Source organism: Monodelphis domestica, chromosome 1 (assembly GCF_027887165.1).
Source record: "Monodelphis domestica isolate mMonDom1 chromosome 1, mMonDom1.pri, whole genome shotgun sequence".
Classification (NCBI taxonomy): Eukaryota; Metazoa; Chordata; class Mammalia; order Didelphimorphia; family Didelphidae; genus Monodelphis; species Monodelphis domestica.
In genome coordinates this window covers 702,842,895-702,868,250 of record NC_077227.1, presented here as the reverse complement: position 1 = coordinate 702,868,250, position 25,356 = coordinate 702,842,895, and the positions used below count along the sequence as shown (strand labels likewise).

The 25,356-nt window shown below is 37.0% G+C and overlaps 1 protein-coding gene across 6 annotated transcripts in view; it reads left to right on the top strand.

The window, feature by feature from the left end:
• Window positions 1-25,356, top strand: part of FBXO31 (F-box protein 31) — a 55,159-nt gene that overhangs the window by 3,039 nt on the left and 26,764 nt on the right. The window contains exons 1-3 of one of the 6 annotated variants that reach the window (XM_007477270.3): window positions 15,188-15,353; window positions 15,681-15,752; window positions 20,513-20,599. The exons of 1 other annotated variant lie outside the window; for it this stretch is intronic. In XM_007477270.3, coding sequence (XP_007477332.2) covers window positions 20,545-20,599 — 55 coding nt within the window. In that variant the 5' untranslated portion in view covers window positions 15,188-15,353; window positions 15,681-15,752; window positions 20,513-20,544. Of the gene's footprint in view, window positions 1-15,187; window positions 15,354-15,680; window positions 15,753-20,512; window positions 20,600-25,356 lie in introns of those variants that run through there. 4 more of the 6 variants (XM_007477267.3, XM_056810530.1, XM_056810514.1 and 1 more) reach the window with 4 other exon arrangements.

Here is a 25,356-nt window from a genome sequence, read left to right as displayed (position 1 = left end):
AGTTGTGTCCAATCAATAAACATTTATTAAGGATATAATAACTCTGGAGATATAAAAGGAGGAAGAAGATGGTTCCTGCCCTCATGAAGCTCATAGGCTGATGGAGGAGATAACATGCACACAGACTCCTTTATACAGGAATATATATAGGGTTGAAGGAAGGCTTCTAGTAAAAAATGGGATTTTATTTGAGACTTAAAGGAAGCCATTGGCAGAGCATTTTAATTAGTAAATAGAAACAGGGAAGAGACTCTTAATATGTCTTATTTCACTATAAAGGAATTCTGGATATTGATCAAATTTCAGCAGGCAGCAAAACACCTGTACCATAAATCTATCTAGGAGAGGGATGATTTAGAATTCTTAATTTTAATATTTAGCTCATTTGAATTAAATTTTTAGACTTCTTATTAACATCTTATTTATAGGACATACATATGGGTTAAGTACTCTATTTTAAAGAACAAACCAAGGTAAAACAGCTTTAGCATTACAATATTTTCAGCAGTTTTCATCTGTTAGATTGCCTGTATGTTAAATGCTTTTCAGATTAGCCATTGTGGATTTAGTACAGATAATTCCATTTGAGAACATGATTTTATGCTTTTGGTAGAAAGGCACAGAACAAGGTAACATTTGTCATCTTTCAGAAATGAAGACGATTTATAGGACAGAATGATTTTTAAGATGAAGGCACATATTTTTTCTAATACATCACTCCTTTGGTAAGAGAACATTTGCAGCAGCTTGCGTGTAGTTCTATAAATAAGTGATTATTTTTCAGTGTTCTGAGAGTATAAGCCAAATATGTTTTGTCTGTGACCATGACTTGATTTATTTTGGTTAGTGCATAACAATTTACTGAACACTTTTAAAAGTGTTATAGTCAGTTGTAACTCAGAGAAATTAAAAAATATTCATTGAATGGCTAGCAAAGAGTAATGCACTTAAAAAAATTCTAATTGAGACTTTAAACTAACTTTGTTTAATTAAACAATAAAAGAGAACAGAAAGAGGACTTTTACAATAATTCTTAAACAAAATTTCCCTGGACATAGAGCCTGTAAGAGCAAATCTAAATACTAGAATTCATTGTATTGGATGACTTGCTTGATATCTCTAAGCTTCTTTTCTATTTATAAAATGTAATTAGGAGAATTTGTTTATATTTTATTTGAAGGGTGGATATTTTCAGGATTCTTACAATAATATTTATAAAATATTTTAGTTGAAGAAGAAAATTGCATTTTTAAATTCTACAATTTTTCATCTTAATTTTTATCCTGGGCACCTGAGTTTCCATCAAAAATAGTTGTGTATGGTCAGAAATTCTCTTTTCCTATGATACTAATCTCTGTTGATGACTACATAGGACATGTATAATTATCATCATGCTTTTTATCTGGATGAAAAATGCAAAGTGCTCTTGTATAGATCTAAAATAAGGTAGAGTTGGCTTTTCTTGGCAAGCTTCAAAGTTTTTCTTGATAGTAGAGATAGTGAATGAATTAGCTAAAAGCCACTGACCACTTTTGATAAAGTCAAAGGCTTTGTTGACTATGCTGTCTCATTCTACTTCACCCTGATTTTTTTCTTGTCTAGGCTAAGTCTAGATTAACTAATTACCTTTCAAGAGTCTCTTCAGACTTATGAGAGGGAGACTAGACTTGCCATTTCTGGAAAATAAATTAAACTTGTTGGAAGGGAAGTTTCTGCTATCATATAAAGCGTCACTTGTTGATTGGGGTTTGGGGGAGCATTTAGAGATAGCTTAAACTGAGATTTCATTGGCATAGGGAACTCTTGAATAAACAGTACTTATTAGCTTTTGCTTTGGTATGTGTGTCATAGTAAACAGTGCTGGGACTGTAATCACTGATTCAAAGTGACCTCAAGACACTTGATAGGTTGGAGATCCTAGGCAAATCTTTTACCCTCTTTCTTTCCTCATCTTTAAACTGAAGATAATAACAGCATTTACCTCCCAGAGCTCTTGTGAGAATAGAATGAAATAATATTTGTAAAGGGATTTATAAACCTTAGCTGACCAAATAAACATTGTCACTGTTATGTCTGAAAAACAATTTCTCCCAAGTCTAAGAAATGATACCTCTCATATTGTTGATTATTCTTGAACCATTATTTTCACAGTCTTCTGTGCAAATCCCTGTATCGGAGCATGGGATATACCCTTAACTTCACTTAGTTGTTCCAGCATGAACTCCAGCTCAAGTTGGTTAAATCTTTTCCTCACTTTCTTTTCTGATCTTGGAGCTCATACTCAAATTTATGTCTCCCTCAGTCTGTGAAAATAAGTGCTGCAGAGCCAGAATTTGAACTCGGTATCTCTAAATCCAAGTCTAGGACTCTTGATACTGCAATGTGATGTCTTCCATGCATATGTTCAGTGAACATTTTTGGGAGTTTCCTTCTACTGGAATTTAAAACTATTATCAGAAAAAAGATGCAAGAGTTTATTCTCTTCCTATTTTCAGAAAGTACAAGCTACATAATCAGTGGTGAAAATGATGCCAGATGAGGTGTTTGTTAAGTGCTTAGCATAGTGCCTGGCACTTAGTAGATGCTAAAGCAATGCTTCTGTCCAGTTCCACCCCCAATTCCTCCCAAGTCCAAACACTTAAACATATAACTGAGGTATGGCCTGGGCCTCTTTGGTCATTGAAGTCATGAAAAACAGTTATGCAATAACAACTGACACTCGGACCTCTTCTTGCCAGGGTATGCAATATTCTGTACCTCCTCCAAGAGTAAGGAAATAGTTTTTATTATTTGTTCTCTGGGACCAAGACAGGTCATTAGACTACTCAGTGCTCTTCTTATTTGTATTGTAGTCATTGTGTATATTATTGTTCCAAGTTGTTTTTACTTGATGACTTTCCATGTTTCACTTCCCTATGTTAGTCATTCATTGCTCATTGTGCAATAACATTCATCTACTGCAGTTCATAGAATCAAAGACTTTGACACTTGGAAGAGACCTCAGCTGCTGTGGAGTCCATCTGTGTCTGGATAAAAAAGGCAGCTTTCTATGACATATCTCTGAGGATATCATTAGGCTTTGTACAACTCCCTTGAGTGAGGGTGGTGGTGGTGGTGGTGGTGACCCATTCTACTTTTAGCTAGCTCTTTCATTCCCTGGTGATGAAGCCCATTGCTTCTTTTCCTCCCCTAATTATTTTATTGTTACCTTTTGTTTTTATTAGTTATTTTTGTTTCCCCACTCCAACTGACTCCTCTTTTGTTGGAGTTAAGTATAATGTTTTGATAAAGAGTGACTGCATCTGACAAGGTAAGACAGTTTTCTGCCCTCATTAGGGTCCTGGCTTGGCATATTGCAACTGCTTAATCAATGTCTATTGATTGACGTGTTACTGGGATGATCTTTTTCATTAAATTTTTAACATAAACTTAAAATCAACAAATAGGAATATGTTACTCCACAGAGAAGACCAGAAGAGATGATTGTATATGAAACTAAACTGCTGTTATGTACAGTTTTTTAAAAAGTGCACATTAAATTGAACATGATAGAAATAAAGTTGTCCCATTTTGTTTGTATCTCCTTGGTTTCCTTCTATGTATTTGTTAAATGTTTCATTAATGGTCTTTGTCTTTTTTTAACATCATTATCGTGTTCCCTCCCCAACCCCACCTCTTATTTCTGACATTTAAATTTAGTCAAGTAAAAAAAAATCAACCATTTGGCTATGTCTTGCAAAATCTTTTCATATTCATGTTTTCAAAATTGTTCATTTTAGTTTTTATGATCATCTTTACATTTCACTATTGATTTTTCATTTATTCGATTCTCTTATTGATCTTTTTTAATATTGTAACATATTGCTCTCAGCTCAAATTCCACTTATATGAATTCTTTCTTGCCTCTCTATTCCCAAATTGTATTGCGTTTACTTTGTAGATTTAATATGTGTTCATATGTGTATATGTTTTTTTTTTCTTCTGAGAGGGCAGGAGTAGTTTCATTTTTTTTTGGTATCCCCACCGATTGGCACAATGCTGGTATTTAATAGAGGTTTAATAAATGCTTATTGCCTGATTGATTTTAGTTCTATTTCCCTTTGAATTATTTCATTTAAATCTTTCCATGTTTCTCTGAATTCATTATTTCTTCCTTCCTATTAATAGTCCATTACATTGATACTTAAAAAAAAAAGCCATTCCTCAGTTGGACACCTACCAATAGGTCAAAGGAGAAGGGCATGGATACTTTGTTACTTTTCTTGCACAATTACAAGCTTTCAGAAGGGGGTGGATCAATGTACAGTTCTCCAACAGTTCATTAGTGTGCCTGTCTTCCCTCCCTTTCCGTCATTGACTTTTCCTGTTTTTTTTCCTCTGTCAATTTACAGGGTGTGAAGTGAAGCCTCAGTTATTTTAGCTTTCCATTCTTATATATTCTTAGGGATCTGAAATTGTTTTCAGGTGGCCATTTAGACTCTTATTTTCATTTTGCAAACCTTTGGTTATATTTATCAGGGGATGACTTTTTATTCTCTGTTTGTATAAATTCCCTTTATATCTTAATCTATCTTCTTTGTGATATTAGTCCATTGCTCAAATGTGTGGTTTAAAAAAAATTCCCATTAAAACACTCAATCTTATAGCCTGAGGAGAGGAAGCATTGTTGTTCAAATGCTAAATTTGTTATCTTGGCAAATGATCTTAAATCATAGCCAATAAAAAGTCATTTACATTTAACACCAGAATATATTTTTGTCACTCATAATTATATCTGATATTCTGGGAATTCACAACATTTCCAAAAAATGGTATATAGTAAAGATCTGATGGAAGAATAAGCATACTTATTAATCTGATCTCCAGCTTAACTTCTCCAGCCCTCTCTCTAGGGCAAGGGAATATAAATGAATGATAGGAGATGAGAAAGAAGGGAGGCAGGGCGGAGCTTACCTATGTTACATTTATATAACACCACCACAACTGGGCCCTTGTTGCTATTAGGCAATCCCTCTTTAATTCCACCTTATTAATGTATCCTCCCACTCTCCATCCCAATTCTGACAAACTTTCATCCTTCCTATCTTCAGGAAGACTCAGGTCAAACCTCCTATAGTACTGGCTGTCCCCCACCCCCAGCCTCTTATCTTAGAATGCTGCTTCATCGTTTACCAAAAAAAAAATGGAGGTCATATGCCATCAGCTCTGTGGACCTTCATCTCCTATTATTCACTGTGTCCCCCAAGGCAAGGTTTAGCTCATCTCAACTGAGGAAGCTGGAAATCAAGTGGCATTGGGAAGTGATACTCTCCTTGAAATAGAGGGAGATGGCTTTGGGGCACATGGAGGGTGCTAGGTTTCTTCCTGCCTCCTCTCTGGGGACCCTGTGCTGCTAGCAGGAGATGGAAGGTGCCAGATGAGTGGCTATATTCTACATGGCTGGGGGAGATTCCTATCTGGGATATTATATTCCCTTATGGGTGCTGCATTTAGCAGAGTAGGACCGTAATAATGAAGGCCCTTGGAATTGTGTCATGAAGGTCCTTTGAAAGAAGTGGGTGGGGCAGGGAGGTGGCTCAGTGGATAGAGCTCTAGGCCTGGATTTAAGAGGAACTGGGTTCAAATTTGGCCTCGGAAACATCCTAGCTATCTAACCTCAGGCAAATCACTTAACCCCCATTGCCTACCCCTCACTGCATTTTTGCTTTGGAACCAATTCTTAGTATTGATTGTTAGAAGGTAAGGATTTAAAAAAAGCAAAACAAAAACTACAGTTGTTTAATCTTTCCTGGGGGAAGTTGAATTAGTCTTGTTCTATACAGAACTAGAAGAATTGATGGCAGTCTTAAAAGAAGATGGTTTTGGTTCCACTTTAGGAAAAGCTTCTCCCTGATGAAAGTTATCTAAATGTGTTGCTTGCTGTTCTGGATGATAAAGGCAGAGGGTCTGACTAGAGGTCTTCATTGGATCATCACTTGTTAGAGGTGACTTTGTTCAGGCACATGTAGGACTCTCTATGGCTTCTGAGATTTTGAAGATCTGGTGACTACTAAGAGGAGCAGACAGATAGGATCTTTAGGATTGTAAGCTGAGAGTCCAGGGTGATAGTGTTAACATTGACAGAGACAGCAGAGTGGAGGGAAACTAGCAAGAATGACCATGTTTTTAGGTTACTTTTTGTTTGGATGATCTCATCCATTATAGGTGGCAAGTATGTTTTTTTTTAATTCCATAGATCTTAAAACAATATATTCAGGTAAGAAATTAAGGAAAAGAAGTGATTTTGGTGTGTTTTCCTGAAGATGGGCAAGCATAGATGCTCCCTGACAACTAGAGAGCAATTTTCTAAATTATGTTCCTCCTTGGATGGGATTACTAACCCAACAGCTTGAATTGACAACCTGCAATACAACAATTATTTGATTTGAAGGCACAACCTGAATGCGCCAGTGCACAGTTTTACATCATCTCTGAACTAATGCATCTTACTCAGCAGGATGGATTTGTGACTAGAGGGAACGACATTTTGTTGCTAGCAAATATAATTAACTTCAAAAACATTTAAGGGTAGAGTTTATGCAATGAATAGACTGTTTTCAAGTTGGTCTCAGCCACTGTTCTAGAAAATAATTTTTCTTCTGGTATATTAAGTAACAGCATTTTATTTTTCTTTAAAGGGAAAATTGAGAGTCTGGAATTACTTTATTTTTTCCTTTTTCATATGTATCGGAGCATTTTAGGAATTTTAGAGTGTGCTTACTGGAGCGTTGCTTTATTTATATTAGGGATATAACATTTTTTTCTCTCCTGATCATCAAATATAGTTATATACACATTTCATTTGCTTTTACTGTTTATTCTTTTATCATGCTCAAAATTTCCATTTGATAACAAAATACTTATCAGTGTGTACTGTAGTTAACCCAAGTTTAAAAACATGGGTGCCAACTTAGTTTTTCCTCCCTACCATGCTGAGTCAGAACTAAGCAGTATTGAGTTTTCCTCATTCCTCTACCTTCTTTTTCATTCCCATTATCTACTTTCACTCTACTTCCATTCTTCTACCACCTCGTCTCTAGACTATTACAATAATTTCCCAACTAGATTCTTTGACAATTTTCATCTTCCTTTCAATCTATTCTATATACTATCACCAGAAGAGTTTTGTTTGCTGCCTTGCTCAACAACCTTCTTGTTGCCATATAATCAATTACAAATCCTGAAGCCTGGCATTCAGGACATTGTATCTTTGATCCCAATCTGCCATTTTATGTTTATCTCTGAATATTTCTGTTACTTAGTTACTCAGGTAGAGTAGATAGGACACTTGCCTTGGAACCAGGATTCTTGAACTTTAAACTCAAAATGTCATTTGCTAGATCTGTGATGGTAGGCAGATGTGGTTTAACTTTTGAATTTTCTCTTCCTTGTTTGTGAAGGAAGATGATAATCCTCAAAGGATTTTGTGGAAATCAGTCAAATGAAATAGTCTATGTGAAATTGCTGCTGTAATTTAAAGTGCTTTATAGATACAAGTTGCCATCGTTTTCACTTCCATGAATTTTCTGTTGTAGTCAAGCCAGTCTCTCTTCTTTATCCCTTAAAGGTACTCTTTACATCTCTGTACTGTTGTTATGCTATTGCCCAAGCGTCTAGTGCTTTCCCCTCTTTCCTTTCCCCCATCTCTTCAACCCCCCCTACTCTAGGTTTTACCTTTCTTTCAAGGTCTAACTCATGTTTTAACTTTGGTTCTCTTAACACTATACCAAGGTAACTCTCCTTCAAATTCTTGGATCACTTAATGTCTATACCAGCAGTTCTCAGAATGTAATCTAGTTTGACAGTAAACATTTTGGGATCCCTGAGACTTTTTCAGGAAGTCTGAGAGAAAAAACAAAAAACAAACAAACCCTAGTTTTATAATAATATATAACCTATATAAACAAAATCACTTTTGGCGAGCCCTCAATAATTTTTAGTAGTATAAAATAGTCTTAAGATTAAAAGTTTGAGAATTACTGGCCTGTCTACTTAGGTAGAAACCAGAAGTGCTAGAAATAAAATTTAAGTGTTCTGATTATTAACTAGAGGTCTCTTTTCAGCATACCACATTGGGTGAGTGTGAATGACATCTGATAGTCTAGATTGGGTGAAACAGACTTATTTTGCTCTCTATGGCCCTTTTCTATTTGATATATTCACTATATATACAACAAAGGCCACTCCTGGATTGATTCCTTAACACACATTTATTTAGTGCCTATTAGGGAGATACAAAAACTGGATGGATACAAGGCACTTTGGGGATTACAAAAGCCCCTCCTGCAATTTAATTTTTAACCCAACCCTCCTTCTCTTCTAATTATAGTTTCAACAAGCAATCCTTTTAATTTTAATTGAGGGAAACCTGAAATGCATTTTGGGTTTTCCCAATTATTTAATGGTGGTTTTAAAAATCTGTTATGAGATTCTATCTTAATGTGCCTTTTGCTTTGAGTCTTTGAGAAGGCATTTCTGAGAACTGTTCCCGGTACTTTAGGCCTAGAGAAGTGTTCATAGTTTTGTTCTTAGATGGTGTGGTCTAAGGCAGGTGGGTTGAGAAGTGTGTTGTGCTCCTTTACTCCCCAACACATCAATTCTAGAATTGGAAATGATAAACCTGATTTTCAATAAAAAACAAGTTACTTGTGAAAAAGTTTTGGATCAGAGCAGGGCATAGCTTTGCAACCAAGCATAATCTTTTATTGGCATCCCTATTGTCCTTAGATTTTTACCTTTAACTGGGATTCGTTTTGTCTTGTCCCTCTCTTCACTATCACCACTTCCCAGACTGTCCCTATTCCAATGCTTTCCCATCCAAAAGATTTTTGAATAAATTATTTTTGCTTTAAAAACGTTTTCATTGGCATAGTTCTCTATATATTTAAAACAGGGGTCCCCAACTACAGCCCAATGGGCCATATGCGGCCCCCTGAGGCCATTTATCTGGCCCCGACTGCACTTCCAGAAAGGGCACCTCTTTCATTAGTGGTCAGTGAGAGGAGGGATGCATGCACATCCTGTGCTCCTGGAGTACTGTATGTGGCAGTGCCACAAAGTGTGGCCTCACTCACAGTACTACTTCCAGTGACGTAATCCTTTGCATGAGGCCTTGTTCTGAGAGTAACTGAATGAGAATTAGGATTATGTGGCTGCACAATGGAAGAAGTCAGCATGGTGAGCAGCAATCTGGGGGAGGGGAGGGGATTCCGCACTGTGTATACTGCTGCCTGGTATACTGGTGCGGTGATGGGCCTGTGCAAGGTGTGACAGGCCCATCACAGCCTCTGCTATCTCAGACAGCAGTATACATTTTTTTTCAATTGTCTGGCCCTCCAACAGTCTGAGGGACTGAACTGCCCCCCCCCCCCCCGTGTAAAAAGTTTGGGGACCCTTGATTTAAAAAATAAGGCTTTTGTCAGATATTTGCTATCAAATTTTTCCTCATGTTGTTTCCCTTCTAATCTTGGTTGCTTTGATTTTGTTTGTACAGACACTTAAATTTAATGTAATCAAAATTATCCATTTCCTTTTTTGTAAATTGAATAAATGAAAGAAACTTTTTAGTGCTTATTGTGTGTTGGTCTCTGTGCTCCAAGAATAAAAAAAAAAGTCCCAAACAGTTCGCGTGCTCAAGAAGTTCATAGTCTGTCTAGAGCTTGTTTATGCGGAGCTAGTTCCATGTTCTCCCCCCCACCCCCCCACCTCCCATTAGATTGTGTGCCTTCTTCAGAGCAGGGTCTGTCTGTGCCCCTTTCTTTGTTCCCTAGCACTTAGCACAGTGCCTGGCATATTGGAGGTGCTTAATAAACTTTTACTGATTGACTGACATTCTAATGGAGGAATATCAGTTGAATGGCATTACTGGAATAACGACTTCATTACTGTTCTCTGAGCTAGAATTAGAAACTGAGGAGAAGGATGGCTGGTGGGAATGAATGCAGATGCATAGCATAGAGATTTAGGAGGTGGGTTTGAGGCTGTGTAAGGTGATAGAAGTGCATCATGGTCAAATGTAGTGGAGATGGCTGGGGACTTCTAGGGTCATTGTAACAGAATATACTGGGGCCATCCATCTTCCCAGCAGACATCTGGGGATCTGTACCTGCTTCTCATCCTAGTGCCATTGGGGAGGACCAATGTGGATGAAACCTTGCACTCTGGGCCTTCAGACACATTACTGATCAGAGCTTGGCAGCTTTATTCAAAGCCCTCAATCATGATGATTATGAAATTGGGATTAAAACAGAAGTTAAAGTTCTGTTTTCTTCTGTGGATTTCATCATCTTTCTCAAAGAAAAGTCATGTGGTTTGTGTAGAAAAAGTTCATTGACTTTGGAGTCAGAGAACCTGGGTTTAAATCCTAGTTGTGTTTTTTGCCTTCATGACCTAAACAATTTTTCCTTTAGAAAATTCTTTTTTTTTTGTATTCATCTAGTCATCCGGTCTTATGAAGATAGAAATCTACATTTGTTTGTCTTAAAGAGATTAGAACAAAGGAGTTAAATTTGCCCTATGATATAATGAGTTCGTTGGAGATTCTCAGATTAGTACCCTTGGAGATCCTTAAGGGGTCCATGGATAAATTGAAAGAGTCAGTGTATTTGGATGGGAAAAAATGACTTCTGTGTTTTCACTAACTACTAACTGAACCACAGCACTTCCTTAGTTACTAATTTTTTAAAAAACCCTTACCTTTTGTCTTAAAATTGATCTAAGTATCAGTTCCAGGGCAAGAACAGTTAGGGCTAGGCAATTGGGGCTAAGTGACTTGCCCAGGGTCATACAGGTAGGAAGTATCCAAGGTCATAGTTGAACCCAGGACCTCCTGTCTTCAGGCCTCTCCATTTATTTTAAACTATTATTCTGAGGGGTCCTTAGCCTTCACTAGGCTACCAAAGGGTTCTATGACACTCAGAAATGGAGAACTTATGATCTCATTCATTCTACATCCTTTATGTATATAAGAATTGAGGTTCACTGTGACTTGGCCAAGCAAGTGACTAGAACACATTGTTCTCTATTGCCCTTCCAAAATTTTGATTGATTTATGTTTGAGTGAAGTGTTCCTTTGGTGGTTGAATTCTCGGACTGGGATACCCAGGTCTGGGGTAAACACTGACTTCTGTTGCCAATTCCCTGATTTAATCAATTTAGGTAGCAGGTTATTTCTGATATGTTATAAAATAAGCACCAAAAATAAGAGAGTCCCATCTGTATAAAGCTTGGAGAGTTGTTAGAACCTGTGTGTTGGATTGTGGTTTAGAGCCAAATTTCCATTCTTTATTACTGTTGGTGCTTTCTGTACATGGTGTACTAATTGCAGAGATGAGCACAAACTCAGAGCTGGTTTGTATAAATCTTTGTACCCTTTTCAAAGACCTTTGCTATTTGTAATCAGGCTTTCTGGATATCAAAAATTCTTGGAAAAGGAAATGGAGCCTGGCACAAACAAGTTTTTAGTTTGCAAATCAAACTTGCCAATAATAAACTAACTCTTCTTTCATCATTTAAATTTCCTTTTTAAAAAAAGTCCTGAGTTATACTATTTCAAAGCAGTTCTAGTTCAATCAGTCAACATTTACTAAGTGACTTATGTACTGGAAAGTACTGAGTATTAGTTAATGAAAATATAGCATGCTGTGATTATTATCTATATGTGTACGTTCTCTAGTCAAGGATAGACTTGTTCTTTTGCCATCTTTGAACACCCAAAAAGGTGTAGCTATGTCTATTTGAGCACAATAGCAAGGTTTTATAGAAATAAGAAAAATGAGTATGCAAGATGGAACAAAAACCCCCCAAAGTAAATCATGTGTTTTTGAATTTTTACTAATTAACATTTGCTAATCCTGGCCCCCAAATTATGTATTATCGATGCAACTTAATAGAACCCATCTTGCTGATTCTTTTATGTTGCTTTTTTGACCTTAATAACTTGGGATTAATGTTGTTTTTGTTGTTTTTACATTATCAATCAATTAATCAAGCACCTAAGCCCAGTACCAGTGGGGATACAAATACGAGTGAAACAATCCTTACTTGAATAGAAGGGAGAGGGAAAAGGAAATAAGGATTTTTATAGTGTTTCTTATATGTCAGGTACTAACAACTTCAATAACCCACTATTATTATCCTCATTTTGCAGCTGGGGAAACTGAGGCAGGCAGAGGTGATTTGATGAGGGTCAGATAGCTAGGCCATGTATGATGCCGGAATTGAACCCAAGTCTACCTGATGCAAAACCTAACAACGCTCTCCAGTGTCATTTGGACTCTTATATTTGGCTTCATGGCTTCAGAGAGGCAATTCAGGCTCTAAGAGAATTAGAGTCATCTACAAGTAGGATGGACCATTGCAATGGTTGTGGTGGGTTCCTCTCACTGTGGTCATTAGCCCAAACTATTTGTTTGCTTGTTGCAGATTTTTTTTGGGAGGGTCTTATTTCAGAACGAGACTGAACCAGATGACCTCTCAAAGGTGTTTCTGATTCTAAAGACTTTTCTGAGAATAGCCCCATTTTCTTTACCTCTTCATACCATATTGCCTATCTAGAATTCGATTCTATATTGCATTGTTCAAAACTAAAATCAAAAGCTTCTGAGATTAGATCTTGGCATCTTCACTATTAAAAACTTGATCATTGTCTTTTTTTTTAAACCCTTATCTTCCATTCTAGAATCAATACTGTGTATTTGTTCAAAGGCAGAAGAGTGGTAAAGGCTAGGCAATGGGGGTTAAGTGACTTGCCCAGAGTCACACAGCTAGGAATTGTCTGAGGCCAGATTTGAACCCAGGACCTCCTGTCTCTAAGCCTAGCTCTCAATCCACTGAGCGACTCAGCTGTCCCCTGACCATTGGCTTTTAGCAGTTGGATCCCACCTGGACTGTTTCTAAACTTAGCTGAGTTCTTCTTAATTACATTTTTTTTTTCCTGCCCACTAAAGAGTTAAAAATAATATGGATTCCTATAGGTGAGACCTAGTAATGGTACTCAGAATTCATGGAATAGGATGGGCAGTGCCTATCCTGTTTGACCCTATAAGAATGATATTAGAAAATAAGTATTGTTTTGTTATTTTAAGTGATAAGAAGTGCTTGAGAAAAGAACTGGAGTTTGAAGCAGAGCTGAGAGAGCATGTTAATTTCAGATGTGACAGTTACAACCGTTTTTTCTGTGTCAATTACTCTCTCTGGCAGTTGGAAGAGACACAAACTCTTGGAGACCCTCTTAGGGCTGGAGGAGGTAACATCTTTGCCTCTCTGTCTGAGGGAAAGATCTGAAGGAGCTCAGTGTTTTCCTTTCCCAACTAGGGAAACCCTATTGAATATCTCTTGTGGTTTTATAGATTGTTTAACTCTGAGAAGATCAAAGAAAACCTGGTCTTTGGTTTGGACTCTGAATCTGTTAAGACTCAGAGTCCTAACTTGACTCTTGTTGAGACTCAACCAGCCAGCCTTTGCTCTTTTATAATATGAAGGCGAAGTTAAGATTTATAAGAATAATAGCAGTAATTTTTATTTAGATAGTATAAATTTGGGTTAGTTAGATCAGGGAGGATTAGTGTAGCCTGTGAAACACAGGTGGATTTAGAATCCCTTAGAATTAGAAATCCTCTATTTATCCTTATATATTTCAATAAATATTTTATAATAAAAGTCTCTTTAGCATCCTTGCCGCTGGCCCTCAAGGGAAGTTCACATTTGAGCTTCACTTCATCACTGAGGATACTTTTGATTACCTCTATCAAAAGTATCCAAACAGTTTGAGCTTGATTGGTGAGTCAAACAGTTTTGAAAGGTTTTGAACCTATATTGGAAAAGTTTTTCCATATAAATATTTTATTTTATAGCTCACAAAAATTTTATTTTTACAACCCAGAGTTCTATGCATGTATACTAGGATCCTGCCATTTCTAAAACTAGTGGACAACCACTGCCCAAAAGGTTCCTGGTTGAAACCATTGAAACCAATGAAAACATTGAAATAGGTATATATATCTTGTGTGTTTATATACACACACACACATATATGTCTAATGGGTTTTTTCTTTTTAAATTTAGAATATTTTTCCTTGGTTACAGGATTCAGGATCCCTTCTCCTTTCCTCTCCCCCCTCCCAAAGCTGATAAGAAGTTCCAATTAGGTTATACATGTATCATTGTTCAAAATGTATTTCCATGTTATTCCTATTTGCAATAGAGTAATCTTTTTAATGCCCAAACCCCTATCATATCCCTATAGAACTACGTGATCAATCATATTTTTCTAATGCATTTCTGTTTCCACATTTCTTTCTCTGGATGTGGATAGCATTCTTTCTCCCAAGTTCCTCTGGATTATCCTGAGTTTAATGTTTTTGTTTTTTTTCTAAATGGGAATTAGAGACATGCATCCATAGAGAAGAAAGCTTACCTGAAAATCAGATGTCAAATAGGTTTCTTATTTCAGAACAAGAGATTTACAAATTACCCATTCATACAGCAGCTTTGGGTTTTTGTCCTGCATACTGCCATAACTTCCACAGCTTGCTGCCATGAAGGAGTAAATGAATGGATAAATGAAAAAAACATTTATTAAGTGTATATATGTGCTAGACATTGTACCATGAGAGCAACTGTGGAAAACCTGGATTTTTCTGTAGGTTTATTTTTTGCTGTAGGTTCAGGAGTTTAAGAAGTGACATGGTTGTGAAAAATCAGAAACAGCTTATGTTCTGAGGCTCGCCTACATTTCTTTTTCCCTGCTTCCTCTCCCAACTTGAATCATACTTCCCTTTGTCAGACTGTTAGGTGTCTTGAACATAGTAGTTACTTAGATGTTTGTTGAATTGGATTGTCTTAAATTCTACCATTGAGAAATTCATTAGGATTAAGTATATTTTAAAAGATTATAAATAACCATTGTAGGATTAAGGAGCTATTAATCATTTGCTCAATTAGTAGTCAAAGTTCACCCACTCAGTTTGCTTTCTTTCTAATGCCTTGCAAATCTTCAGTGTGGAAGGAATAGGAGTTTTGCTTGTGGGAGGAGAGTGGAGGCGATCATTTTTAAGGATTGAGTATTTTGTGTAGGACAAAGGCAGAGGAGTTGTGGATGTCATGACAGTTCTGGTTTCTTGGTGAAAAGGTTTCTGTTGTGGAAGGCTGGAGGATAGTTCTGGAAGGCAGAGGCAGGCATGCACCAGAGAAAGATTTTTATCTATCTCAGAAAATTTCCTCTAGACTTCCTTGGACTCATTTGTGTTCTTTCATGTTCTCTTCTCTCTCCTGTATAATAAGTTCCACTTGCCTAGAGTAGGCTGGTAGTTCAGGTACTGTATCAGGTATCTAAGGATACTTTGGGAGTGTAACCATCATAAAAATGGCACTCATCTGGGTAAATGAAGTCCAATTTACAAACAAGTATACTTTAGGAGCACAGTCTGTTCATGAGTCAGCCATTTAACCTTTACTAGAATGAACATTAATTGGTGTTTAGTTCTGCTTGACTAGGGTGGAACAATGTGGGAAAATTCCAAACTATCTTTACAAAGTGGGACAGATTGAAGCTTAATAGAATGAAGACTAGTTTTCCTATTCCTTGTTTTTGCTTTGTACTTTTAAAATATAATTTTTAGTAAATTTCCATTTTTTTTCAGAGTATGGTGTATGTGAAAACTTACGGAAGCTAGAGATTACTGGTGTGTCCTGTCGAGATGTCTATGCCAAGCGTGAGTTAATCCATGTTATAAAATTTCTATTATAAAAGTTACATTGTTAACTGAAATTCAGCTTTTAATTTTACAGATGAATATATAAAATATGGTCCATATTTGGCAGTCTTACCTTTCCAACACTTCCTCTTAAAGCTGTTAGGAATTTGTCATCATTGAAAGGATGTAACTAAACTTGATAGTGAAAATTATAAACTTGACTCTTATTTTTCCCCTTGTATTTATAGTCCAGTTATATAGCTCTCCTTGTTTTTTAGCTTACATTGGCTAAGAAATTTTGTGTCTAGAAATCAAGGGGGTTTATGTATTGCAAAGTTATAGGGTTGTATGGAGCAACAGTTGCCTCTATTTTTTGTAATGTTTGTTGTGATTTGGGGAATATTCTTTTAGAGTCTGCTTCTTGTTTAGATTCATGGAGAGCCTTCTATTAGTAGACATTCAACCCATGATTTGTTAGACTTTGGATAGAACAGACTCTAACATAAATAAGAAATCTTCCCATTTCAGAAATCCTTGTACACAGTGGCTTTCTTCTAGACTGTGAAGCTGGTCTTCAGAATTATGACTTCATAAGTGTGGATCCTGGTGACCTTGATAAAGTCATTTGACCTCAGTTTCCTTATTTGTAAAGTGAGGGGATTGGTCTAGAGCAGGGGTGCTTAAACTTTTGTGTCATGGACCTTTTAGCAGTCTATTATGGATCTCTTAGAAGAATATTTTTTAAGAGTAATTTTAAAGTAAAAAAATACATAAGATTGGAAAGGAAACCAGTTATATGCAAATAGTTATTTTAAAAAAAGGCACAAACACAAATTCATAGATTCTGGGTTAAGAACCCCTTGAGTAGATGATTTCTGAGGTCTTTTCCAAATTGAAAATGTCCATAAACCACCCCTTTTCCCCCTTGCTTTTTTTATTACTGAGATTTCATTTAGACTCCTATTCAAATGATGCTTGGAGTTGCTAATCAGGGGAACATTATAAACTTACCAACTGTTACCTTTACTTGCATTACTTGATAGTAATAAATCATCAACCTAAGGGAATGGGATACATGAAAGAGGTTGCTTTTTTGTTTGTTTTAAATAAAAACTTTGCAGGGTTTTTTTTTTTTTAATAAGGCAAAGTTTGGAACTTAGGGTATTATCTGTGATAGCAGACTTAAATGAGCACCATAGCAGAAGAAAATTTGAAGACAATTCAGAATAGAGGTAGAGGAAGAGATCATTCTGCTCACTTCACTCTGCATCTTATTTTCCTGAGATTTCTCTGAAATGGTCCCTTTTTACTTATGGCATACATAGTAATATTCCATTACATTTGTATGTCTTGTTTAGCCACTCACTTACTTGATGAGTATCTGCTTAGTTCTAGTTCTTTGCTGTAACACAGAGCTGCTATAAATATTTTTGTAAATACAGGTCCTTTTTCTGTGTGATCTCTTTGGGACCTAATAGTGGCACCATTACTAGAGTTAAAGGTTCAGTGACGGGAGCAACAAGATGTTTATATTGCTTTCCAGAATGGTCGGATCAAATTATAGCTTCACCAACAGTGCATTAGGGTGCCCATTTTGTCTCAGCTCCAGAGAGGAGATAGAAAGGTAGAAGCAAAAATTCCAGTGTATTTATTTTGTTAGTGTAAGGAAGCTGATGCAAAGGGATTGTAAACATCCATCTGGAAACTCTTTTGGACCAAATTTCACCATCTGTTGAAGTTTTGTCCAAGATTTTGCTCATAAACAGATTAGTTTTCCATAGTTAATGTCAGGGCAGGATTTGCCCATTTACTGAATTCTTCTTCCTGAAGCTCCTCCCCCCCATTACCCCCCCCCCCCCCCAGAAGAGAAATTCTTCTACCTGAGCCTTTTTGTCAAGAAAAAATTACAGAATCTTCCTGCCCATAGAGCTGTTCTCTAATAAGAAAGGCCAACAGTTCAGAAATGGTAGCTATTGCTAGTCATGAACTCAAGTAAACTTTGGACCTGGAAGCAGAAGATCTGAGTTCTAATTCTATCTGATATTAGGGGAATGAGCATTGATAGAGTGCCAGGCCTGTGCCAGGCCCTATGCTATGAGCTTTACAAATACTCTCTGGTTTGGAGAAAGTTATTTCTCCTTTCTGGCCTCAGTTTTCCTATTTTATCAATAGAGGCTTTGCTAGGTGAAGTTCCTTTCAATAATAGCCCTAGTCCTAGACTTATATCCAACTCTGGGTCAGAGTAGACCTCTGGCTAGGGCCTACTTCCTTCCATGGGAGCTGATGTTGCCTTTAGTGTGTTTTTTATGAGTCATTTCATTGTAAGATAAACCGAGTAATTTTTAATCCTATTCTTCCACATTGATGCATTGATTGTTCTATTGATTTCCTAACTTCCTGAAAAATCATGGGATTGAGGGAAATTATATACTCCAGATTAATTCAGGGCATTGTACTATAGTGATAGAGAAGAAACCATATAGGTAAAGTGGGTTTTTATTTTATTTTTATTTTTTTCATGGACTGAGGGAGACATAAATTTGAATGTGAGCTCCAAGATCAGAAAAGACAGTGAGGAAAAGATTTAACCAACTTGAACTGGAATTGATGCTGGAACATCTAAGTGAAGTTAAGGGTATTCCATGTTCAGGTACAGGGATTTACATAGAAGACTGTGAAAATAATGATTCAATAATAATAAAAATATATAAGGAGTATCATCATCATCTCTTAGACTTGGGAGAAATTGTTTTTCAGACTCAACAGCAACAATGTTTATTTGGTCAGCTAAGGTTTGTAAATCGCTTTACAAATATTATTTCATTCTATTTGTCTGGGAGGTAAATGTTGCAATTATAACTTCAATTTACAGATGAGGAAAGAAAGAGGGCAGAAGAATTGCCTAGGATCTCTAACCTATCAAGTGTTTTGAGGCCATAAAGTGGGTTTTTATTGACCTCCTCCTATCGTTTTGCATGCTGTTCCTGTTGTGTGCCATTTGTCCATAACATACGGTATTCCTTCTGTTTCCTAACTTGACTTCTTTCTGGCACTCTTTGAGTGACTTTTTCCTGCCCTCCCTTCTGCTAGTTAAGCATTAGTCTCTGGTCATATTCCAGGACCACTCTCAGTTCTTTTCCACCCATTCCTCTTACCTTTCCACGAAGACTTGAGACTTCTATCCTCTGCAGCTTTCTACCTATTCTGCGTTCCTGGGCTCTTGTCTGTGTTACTTATACCATTTGTTCTCAAACTATAAGGCTACCCTGGATTGTCCAAAACCTGCTCTCTATTCAAATTGGGTTTTGGCTATTCCTACAAATAGCATAGATATAGAGAACATGAACTTCTTCCCTAGGGGGGAAAACATTCATACTGTCTTAGTGAGATATATGATCTAAAATCTGGGACTCTAGGTTCACATTGATCTAGGTTCACTATGAAGTTTCTCAGCTTGTGTGCCCTTGGGCAGGTCATTTCATCTCCTGTGTGAGACTTGGTTTTCTAGAAAATGAAAGGGTTGGAACTAGATGATCTCTGAGGTTCCTTCCTGTGCCAAATCCTTTATTCCTATGAGTCTTGACTATTCTTAACCCTAAATAGTTGTATATTAAACCTTGTGATAAGTATTTTGCTAAATGCTAGCAATACAAAAACCAAATGGAAGGCAGTCCTTGCCCTTAAGGAACTTCTGTTATAGCAGAGAAGACTTTAGAGCTGGAATTTATACATTCAATTAGGGTTTGCAAAGTGATTTACATATATTGCCTCATGACAGGAGTAAGTGTTGTGACTATCTCCATTTAATGGTGAGGAAAACTGATGCTGACAGAGAGTGACTTCCCCAGGGTCACACAGCTAATAAGTGTCTAGGGAAAGATTGGAATTTGGGTTTTCCTTGCCACAAGTCCAACTCTGGTTATTTTACTTAAAACTAAATTTAATGCAGTAAAATGCCAATAATCCCAGGAAAGAATTTTCCTCATTGTACTGTTCATTGGAGCAGGTCTTGTGCCACCCCAGTCTTTTTTCAGATACTATGATGGCTCTTTGCCTCTTAACCTTAGTTACAATGATAGTTGTTAATACAATAATCTTTGTAGCAGTTAGCTGGGGTGCCATTGATCCTAAGCATCCATATTTCATTTTTATGAGAGGGTGACAAAGAAAGATTTTCCTTCCCATCAGGACAGATGATAGAGAAATTCTAAATACTGGATATCAGGTCTTACCTTTTAAATGAAGATCAATAATAGCTTTTCTGTTCAGGTTGGCAAGGTGAATTTATCTAAAGACTTATCTTCAGGTACATGAAGAGTGACTCTGTTAGAAGTGCCTGGCTATCTCATGGTGGGAAACCCTGCTTATAAACACTTTCTCATTTTTCTTAACTCCTGCCTTATCAGGTTCTTGTGAACTTCATTTGTCTGAGTTAGAAAATATTAAGTATGAGCTATGGGAGTGGGGAGTGGGGAGTGAGATCAAGCTTTCCCTGAAGCAAGGCAGAAAGACCTAGAACATTGTTGTAAATATTGTAAGATCCCATTCTGGGTCTATTGTAGGAAAGTACTCCTTGAGAGGACAAACGTTTCTCAGAATTGGCCTGAAATCCTTGACTAGAAGATGATGACATGTCTGTGCCTTGTACTGTAGTTGGGTAACAGAAGTGGTTCTTTATCCCTGAGGAGGAAGACAACTTTACATCCTATGAAAATGTATATATTATCATGAAAATTGGAAACCCCGTCTTTAGTACTTTCCCTGCTGTGTCTGTTCAGGTATAAACCCACGAGTGAAGTCGGGACGTTTTATGAAAATTCTTCCCGATTACGAGCACATGGAGTACAGAGATGTTTACACCTGCCGTACGTACTTGCTGTTGCTTATGCTTTTTGCAAAGAGCACGCCCAGGATGCTGCATGATGAGCCGAGTGCACAGGGAACGTTAGGCTTGTGCTGATCTCAGAGCAAGCTGATCACATTGGCTTTTTTGCTGCTAATCACTTTTCAGGATGATGGACTATTACTACTTTAGTTCTAGAGTAGTTCTGAAGAGTTGGCACTGGTGAAAGTAAGCCTTGTAAAAGGCTTTTGGAATAGTCATACATCAAGTTTCTGGCCTTCCTTTTGATCAGTATTACAGAAGACCTACCAACACAATAGCATGCAAAGATTATTGAGGAAGCTCTATGCTGAAAAATTAATTAGGTTCACACAGGGTTAGAGCAGAGAGAATTGAGACAAAGCCCTGAAGTCTTTTCTCTTCTCAAAATAAAACAAGCAGTTTACATGTTCTAAGCATTAGTCATCACTTTGCAGTTGAATTCTAGATGAACTCCTTTGCTGAATTTATGTCCTTGATTATGTAGTTTGGCAGTTGGTTATTAAAAAATCTTTTGGACCTATTTACTATTAACTAGGCCTCCAAACTTATTCTGATTCTTCCTACTTTCTTTCATTAGTTAGTTATTCTATCCTTTCCTGACCACTTCTAAGTTAAGAGATCAAAGTGTGTGCTTGTATCATACCTTCTTCTGAGGTCTCTGGTATTAAGGTTATATTATCTGGATTGGATTAGCAATATTTTTATCTGGATTGTATTAACAGTATTTTTTGAGCACTTTTCAGAGTTCCTAATTAATTCTATTTTTTTGTTCTGATTATTATGTATAACACACATTATTAATATAGTTATAAAGAATTTTGGGAGAAGTAGTGTGACATAGTGGATAGAGAGCCATTTCTGGGTCAGGAAGACCTAGGTCCAAGTTCTGCCTCTGAGACACCTAACTTTATGGTCCTGGGCAGGTCATTTAACCTTTGGGCAGAACCGAGCCTTGGGCAACTCTTAAGTTACAGGTCAAGATTGCTGATTTATGTGAGTAGGAGTTTCTCTCACAAATTAAATTTGAAGATCAAACAAGTAAAAAATGTATTTGTATTAGAGAAGCTTAAAAAAGTGAAGGTAAGTCATTCAAGCACTATAATACTGGCAACAGGTAGGTAAGGGATTACAGGCTGATTTTTTTTTTTCATTAAATGCTTCTCTTCTGCCTTTCAAGGCAGAAAGAGTGGTGGTCAGGGCTAGGCATTGAGGTTAAGTGACTTGCCCAGGGTCATACAACTAGGAAGTGTCTGAGGTAAAATTTGAACCCAAGATCTCTCTTGTCTGTAGGCTTGGCTCTAAATCTACTTAGCCACCTAGCTGCTTTTGCTATTTTTATTTTTATTTTTTATTATTAACCCTTCTCCACACCCCTTCCATCTCCTCCTCACTTCTCCTTTACCTTCAACCCCAATCCTTATTAGTTGTGGAGTAGAGTTTAACTAGAAGAGATACTTCTAAAAATGTAGAAGCTTAGAATAAGCTGAAGCCACCCTTGAAAACAGTGAGAGCTGGGGTAAAGTTGTGGGAAAATAATCTGATTAACAAAGACAGTTAAGGAAGTCATAGGAAGAAGGTTCTAGTGGAGCCCATCTGAGACGAGGAATGACTAGCTCATTTCTTATGTATTGTGACTACTGGTGTGGGCTTTTGGAAAAATAGAATTCAGGGGGCAGCTGGGTAGCTCAGTGGATTGAGAGTCAGGCCTAGAGACGGGAGGTCCTAGGTTCAAATTTGACCTCAGACACTTCCCAGCTGTGTGACCCTGGGCAAATCCCTTGACCCCCATTGCCTAGCCCTTACCACTCTTCTGCCTTGGAGCCAATACACAGTATTGACTCCAAGACGGAAGGTAAGGATTTAAAAAAAAAATAGAATTCAACTGTTATTAAACTCTTGTTAATTGGAAACAGATATAATTACCGATTAAAAAAAAATGATTCTCTTCCAGGCCAGAATTGAGTGCTAATGTAATCTTAATCCTTTTCTCCCTCTGGGACCTTCTTTTTTTTTTTTTTTTGCAAAAAGAGAATTTATGATTTAGAAATTTTTCTAAATACTCTTAACATCTGGTATACTAGCTTTTATATTTATATTGGAAAGAGTGCTTTCTTATCTCCAGGTAGGTATATCACAGCTTTTGAGTGATAGAAAGCTAAGATTGTTTAATGTCCAGGTATACCCTGTGTTTTGTGTTATACTTTGACTTTTCATAAATTAAATTGATATTGATGAAGTAAGCTGCACTGAAAATGCATAATAGGAAACTGTTGTAAATTGTCTTAAATGATTTTTTGAGTTGAGAAGTATTTTAGCAAAAGCTGAGAAAACTAGCTTAGAGAAAGAAAATTCGTTTGGTTTTAGCTAGGTGATATTGAAATGTCCTTTGAATTACTTGATGTGGAGCATGCTGTATTCTTGAGTGTTTACTCCACTGCATGATCCTTGGATGTGGATCTTTGTTTTATTAATCAATTTTAGATATAATATCGGAGCAGCTTTTTCATTTTTTTCTTATCTGTGTGGTCTTTAATGGCACTCTGTCTCTCTATGTCTATATCTCTTTTTATAGTTTGTTGCATTTTTTTAAACCTTTTACTTTCTGTCTTAGTAACAACTCGAAGATACAAGGGAAAGGACTAGGTAAGCAAGGATAAAATGACTTGTTCAGGATAAATGACTTGTTCAGGGTCACATAGCTAGGAAGTGTCAGAGGCTATATTTGAACCCAGGTTCTCCCAATTCCAGGCCTGGCTCTCCATATCTATTCTACCACCTGGTTGCATTTCTAAGTCACATAAATACAAATACAGACCCTTTTAAAGGATTTAAAATAGATGTTCTTATTGAGAAACTACCATATCCTCCCCCCTTCAGGTTTTCCTGTTTGTGTCAATATGCTTGGAGAGCTCTTGCTATTTTTCACTATTTCTTACTTGCAATATGTCTATTTTGAATAAAGCTCCTTGGGGAAAAAGTGTGGATTTTCCTTCCCAGATATGTAATATTCTAGAGATTTCTTTCCATTGTAAGTAAAACAGCATGTTGTGGTCAAAAGAAAATGGGACTTGGAGTTAGAAGCCTGGGTTCTATTCTAGGGCATGTCTTTGTCATTGACTAACCATGGGACTCTGGGTAAGGCATGTACTCCAGTGTTGTTTCTTTATCTCTAAAATGGGTACTCGCTTCATGGGGTTGTGGAGGTCAAGAGGGTCAGGAAAGTGCTTTGAAAATGAATAGAATGAGTGAAAAAGCATTAAGTGCTTGCTGTGTGTCATGCACAGCGCTGGGACACAGCTGGTGATGAAGTTGATAGAGTTCTGGGCCTGGAATCTTAAGTTCAAAGGTGACCTCAGCCATTGATCAGCTGTGTGCCTCTGGACAAGTCATTGAACTTTTCCCAGCCTCTGTTTTCTCATCTCTAAAATGGGGATAATTACAGCACCTACATCTGAGGGTTGTTGTAAATATCAAATGAGATCATATTAGTTTAAAAACTCTTAGTGCACTTCCTGATGCAGAGTAGGTGCTATAAAGATGCTTATTCTTCTCATCTTCCAAAAAGAAAAAGGTTGCTATTGATAGCCTCTCCTCTGAGTCCTCTCGCTAATTGGAGGAGACAGCACATCAAACAAAGGAAGTTCACTTGCAGCTTGGATGGAAGGCCTGGGAGTCCTGAGGGTTGAGAGGAGAGGTAGATGGCAAAGCCCAAGCTTGTCAGTAGGTCCGATGGCAGTGTCTAGGGTTTTTCAGAGTGTTGAGGCAGAGGAGATGGTAAGACTTTAGGAAATAGCGTCTCGGGAAGCTCTCTGAAACACTGAGTAGTTAATAAATGCCTCATTAGAACTACACAGCTGGTAAGTTCAGAAGCAGGTTGGAACCCAGATGTTCCTCTCTATAGCTTGGCATTCTGTAGTATTTAGGTGAGACAAAGTAGTCATGTAGAGATTGAGGAGAGAAGGAAGTTTGGAAATTTTTATAGTAAGTAAAAAATAAAGTTTTTATTAAATGTTAAATAACGCAGTTTCATAAGTAAAAATTCCCAACATATTAGGCAAATTTCTTTGCTATGGAATGAGACTACTTCCCCTCTGTTATTTACAGCGTGGAGATATATCACTGAATCAGACCATAAACATATCTTCTTTAAGGATGGAAGGTTGTGAATGGGATAGAAATAAGCAAGAGAAAGCTTTCTTTTTTTAGAATTTAGAATATTTTCCATGGTTCCATGATTCATGATTTTTCCCATCCCCCCCAGCTGTCAAGCATTTCCACTTGGCTATATATGTATCATTGTTCAAAACCTGTTTCCATGTTATTCATATCTGCAGTAGAGTGAATTTAACATCAGAACCCTAATCACATCCCTATCAAACTACGTCAGCAATCATGTTTTACTTTTGCATTTCTGTTCCCACAGTTCTTTCTCTGGATGTGTATAGCATACTATAAGAGAAAGCTTTCACTGTGCTGTGTGTAGTACTTATGTAGAGAATCATAAATCTAGAAAGGATCTTCACAGTCATATACTCCAACTGAGAAACCAGGCCTGCAGAGATTAAGTGACTTGCCTACCGTTACAAAGCTGAGACAAGAAACCAAACTGCCTGCTCCTGTGTTCTTTGTTTGGGTGATGGTCCCTTCTTTCCTTTCTGCTGGTGTATTTTACTTGTCCTGTGATTTTTAAACTCTGCTTTGTATTTTTTAACTCTTCCAGTGGTGGTAGTCAACACT